This window comes from Diplotaxodon limnothrissa, linkage group LG4, assembly GCF_057381915.1.
Source record: "Diplotaxodon limnothrissa isolate DT_005_m linkage group LG4, D_limnothrissa_male_GT1.1, whole genome shotgun sequence".
Classification (NCBI taxonomy): domain Eukaryota; kingdom Metazoa; phylum Chordata; class Actinopteri; order Cichliformes; family Cichlidae; genus Diplotaxodon; species Diplotaxodon limnothrissa.
Window position 1 is genome coordinate 14,155,105 of NC_140599.1, and position 4,492 is coordinate 14,159,596.

At 39.4% G+C, this 4,492-nt stretch overlaps 1 protein-coding gene across 1 annotated transcript; it reads left to right on the top strand.

The window, feature by feature from the left end:
* The first annotated feature begins 1,652 nt into the window (after window positions 1-1,652).
* b9d1 (B9 protein domain 1) lies at window positions 1,653-4,247 on the top strand. The gene is made up of 7 exons (XM_085352235.1): window positions 1,653-1,715; window positions 1,875-1,943; window positions 2,120-2,231; window positions 2,862-2,958; window positions 3,134-3,196; window positions 3,678-3,745; window positions 3,994-4,247. Exons 1-7 carry the CDS (start codon window positions 1,653-1,655, stop codon window positions 4,119-4,121), a joined length of 600 nt encoding a protein of 199 aa, XP_085208361.1. The 3' UTR covers window positions 4,122-4,247.
* The last annotated feature ends 245 nt before the right edge of the window (window positions 4,248-4,492 follow it).

Consider the following 4,492-nt stretch of genomic DNA (forward strand, 5'->3'; position numbering starts at 1 on the left):
ATTCTTGTATCCATGAACTTTCAAATGAACTGTTCTATAAAAAAGCTGAAAAAAAAAAAATAAATCATGTTAATCTTTTTTAATTAAAGCACCAAATTACAGTTATTTACTTGCATTTCTGAACAGAAAAATCGGTTCAGTGCTTGAATCTTATGCTTGATTTATTCATCAATTCTGACACCTCAGAGAAGTCCGGTGGAAAAATATGAATCCAGTCTGTTAATTACCTAATAAATAATAATGCAATTTTTATTTTAGAAACAAGTTTTTGACAGATTTCTAAACGATTTGTGTTTTCTTCTTTTTATGACATATAGTCTAATACATTTATTAAGCACTACATATGTGCACTAATAGTACAATTTGTACATTTTCACTTATGATGGCAAGACTGTAAAAATGAAGCAAATAACACTATATCTCAAATCTAAAAACGTACATAGAAAGGTTTAGCTCTTGGAGGTATGTTTAGGTTAGTCTGTGGATTGAAGGCATTTTCCCAGAAAGCCTAACTATTCTAGAGGTAACTATAACATAATCCTATGAACTGAGTATAAGTTACAATTTAAAACTGTTTTTAAGGTAACTTACATCAATATAGACAACAGATACTGACTGATTTTTTTTAAGATATTACCATATGACATAAGAGATTTTAAGAGAATAATGCAAGATTTGCTATTATACCTTCAAACTGACACCTTCTGTCAACATGTAAGCACTATTTTAAACAAAAAGATGTATTTTTTATTTTAGGTAGTCATTTTAAATGTAGAATTATTGCAATATGTCATCTTTAACAGTAAAGTCAGTCATCAACACAGAGAAGCAAGGCGCCTGCAGTCCTAAATGTTGACATTAACCCCGACATCAGCGTTACAATCTTATATTCTATCTAGTAGCATCTACATGATTGTTCAAGATTATCTTTAAAACTGATGTAAATTAAAAACAAGTAAGTTTGTAAGCTTAAATTGATGGAAGTTCAAATTCACTGTCATGTAAATTTTAAACAGTAGAAGAAAAAAAATAGTGCAGATCCAGAAAGTTTTTACATCAAAATCAGTTTTGTCCCTGAGAGTTTATGCAGAAGTGTATTACAACTGCTCCCACTATCCTCTACTTTCCCTATGTGCTGGAAGGCTTCTCCTCTTCCTCACTGGTTTTTAAACAATGGCTGACAACCAACATATTAAGTTCTGCCATCTTCTGTTCCCAAGAATGGACATGGTAATAAATCCTAGCCATAAATCGAAGCCACTGAACACTAATGTGGTAATGCTGTGCTCCTCCATTCCACACTTCCTCTGCTTCTTGATCATATGTTGTGACTCGTGGCCCCACTTAGTACACTATGTGACCACGCGCATTACCGTCTCCTCAGCCTGATAGTGTTCACTGTTTATATAAAGCTACAGGATGCTCTCCTGTTACTCGGTGTTTGGTACAGTGGCGTCATCTTGTGGACAGTGTTAACATTTCCTTATCGCGTTTACGCGACCGTTCAGTTTGGATGTAGCAGGTTTCCGTAGAGAGGAGGAAAAGCGTCGCCCTAGCAACGGAATGATCAGCAGCAGGATTCTTCTGCAGCGGATTGAATCTTTCATGAAAGAGAAACGCATTCAGCTTCTGGTTTACTAACTAAAGCCGTAATGGCTGCAAGCAACCCATCCGTGTTTCTTCTTACGGTGAACGGACATATTGAGGGAGCGAACGTGAGTGGGCTTTCTGTGTTTTAGCCTAGCCTAGCAGCTGATTGTTCAGCTAGCATTAGCACCCTTTGAGGTAACTTGTGCCATGGATTCGTCTCATTTCTCAGTTCGTTTACCCTTGTGTACAGGTGTAAAGCTGATATTATCTTTGTTGTATTTCAGTTTCCAGAGTATGACAACTTGTACTGCAAATATTGTTTTGTCTACGGCCACGACTGGGCTCCCACCACGGTGAGTAGCTGTCAAGTCCTTTTCTGCATCTCGAGATTCAATATAAAATTACAGTTTTATATATAGTAAAGGAACAATTAGCCTGAAAAGGGGTCATGAAGTCTTTACTAAATAACAAATGGTTAAAGTCCAGCCCCTACTGAAATTTCGTGTGTTTGTTTGTTTTCGTCCTATAGGGGTTGGAGGAAGGCATCACGCAAATTGCTAGTAAAAGCAGCCAAGCTTCGCACTGGTTGATATGGAACTTCCCACTGGCAACAACATTTAAGAGCACAAATCCATCTGGATGTGAGCATTACACAAACACACTCAAAAACACGTGGTTAATTGCAAACAGTTGCCCTCTGTTGACAAAAATATTAGATCCTTTAGAAGGAGAAGGGCAAATTAGTTGCACTGTCTTTGCAGATCAAGAGAAAGTATATGATAGAGTGACAAGAGATGAATTGTAGTACTGACAGACAGCCAACCAAGTATGTGAGAGTCAACCATCCAAAGTGCACAAGAGAGGTGAAAAAGAGAGTGCAGGCTGGGTGGAGACAAGTGTCAGGGGCGATTTGTGAAAGAAGGATAGCAGCATGAGTGAAAGGGAAGGTTTAAAGGATGGTGGTGTGATCTGTTATGATGTATGGTTTGGAGTCTGGGAGTGATCAGGATGTACGGGACTGGAAATTAACATATTAGAGGGACCACTCAGGTTGAGCAGTTTGGCATGGAGGGAGGGAAAGTGGAAATGTTGGACAAAGGATGCTGAATATGGAGCTGTTAGGCAGGAGGAAAAGAGGAAGACCACAGAGGAAAATGTTAGATAGGTGAGATTGAGGCAGATGATCTGCTCTGAAAATAGAAATAGAAGTAATATCTAAAACTTATTGTAGACAGAGAATTTATGTATTAATTAATGGGTTCATTTTCCAGGGCCTCAGCTTGTGGTGAGTGTTTATGGTCCAGATGTTTTTGGCAACGATGTGGTCAGAGGCTACGGAGCAACACACATCCCCTTCACACCAGGACAGTCAGTACTGCTTTCATTTACTTATTAGGTTTTTTGGGGGGGTGGGTTGCCCTACACAAGTACCATTTTCAAATGACTCGTGCTCACCTTTGAGCCATGTCAGCATGTAGACACCACCTGCTTCTTTCAGCAGGAAGAGCGTGAAACAGAAAATAACCTTATTTTTATTCTTCAGGCATACGAAAACCATTCCCATGTTTGTTCCTGAGCCCACATGGAGACTTCAGAAGTTCACAGGGTGAGATGTGTGCGGTCTTCTCATCTCTCTGCCAGCAGCTCGGGTGGCTTATGATCTCAGAGCAGTACAAACTGCGCAACACCTGAGCTAAAGATAGGCTCTTATTACCTGTATGGTGAGAATAATTAACATTGTTTTTCCTGCTTCTGTGATCAGTATGCGGAAAAACACAAACAAAGGTATTCCCACGTTATCTCCTGACAACCTAAGGTCGCATAACTTTGGTGGCATGCCAAAGTTATGTCATTTGTTGTCCTGACAGTGTAACTGAAATAAAACAGCAGCAGCACATTTTTTAAGGGCTTTTCTTCCTCTTGTTTTAGCCACTTGTATCAAAGTATCAAGTTATGGTTAACTTGCCTTAAAAAGCCTTCCAGAGTAGACTGAGAAAACTGAGTTTATCTCAAGCTAAATGCATATTCTTAAGCCAGTTTGTCGTACATAGAAAGGTTCACAATTTTTTTTCCTCTCCTCTGTTCAGGTGGTTGACGGGACGACGGCCTGAATACACAGATCCTAAAGTGGTGGCCCAGGGTGAGGGCAGAGAAGGTGTGTGGCTCTTGTCTGTATTTCTTTAGTCCCAAAACTAGCATGCTGTGCTAAAGTCACATCAGGGAACCCGAAAGGAGTCCAGTCTAGTGCTATTAACTTCTTGTTGCTGTTGAAATAGTTGTTTCTCCTATCGCAGTTCTTATTCTAGTGACTGAGCCTTTAGATTCACAACAGATCAAATCACACAAGTTACTCCAGGCTCTGGACTAAAACAAAAACTCTGTGTCTTATATTTAATGTTGCAGTGACTAGAGTTCATTCACAAGGCTTTGTGTCAGTCTCCTTTCTCATCATGACTAAAGACATGAAGAAGATGGACTATGAGACGGGACCATCAGGCCCGGCAAACAAGCCCTCTGCCACATCTGGCTGATCAACAGAGGAACAACCATAAAACATGTGGTAACATTAACAGACTGAAGGAAATTTGGGCCAAATGACACATCTCATTAAGGCGACATTTTTTCCCCTCACCGTGACAATCCCGTGTTCAAATGAGACACCAGCAATAATGTGCACATCTGGAAATATTGTGTAGAGATGGAATTATACTAATGTGCTTTCAGTTATACCTTTTGTACCATTTTTGATTTTTTTCACTGTTACTGTATGTTTTTTTAAAACTTTTCTAACACAAATAAACTACACATGTTGAGCACAGATCGCTGTAGTCTGTGGGCAAAACATCCCCAGCCCTAAAAACAACATGCAAGGAGAGACAGAGCGGACAGAGCTGAAGTGATA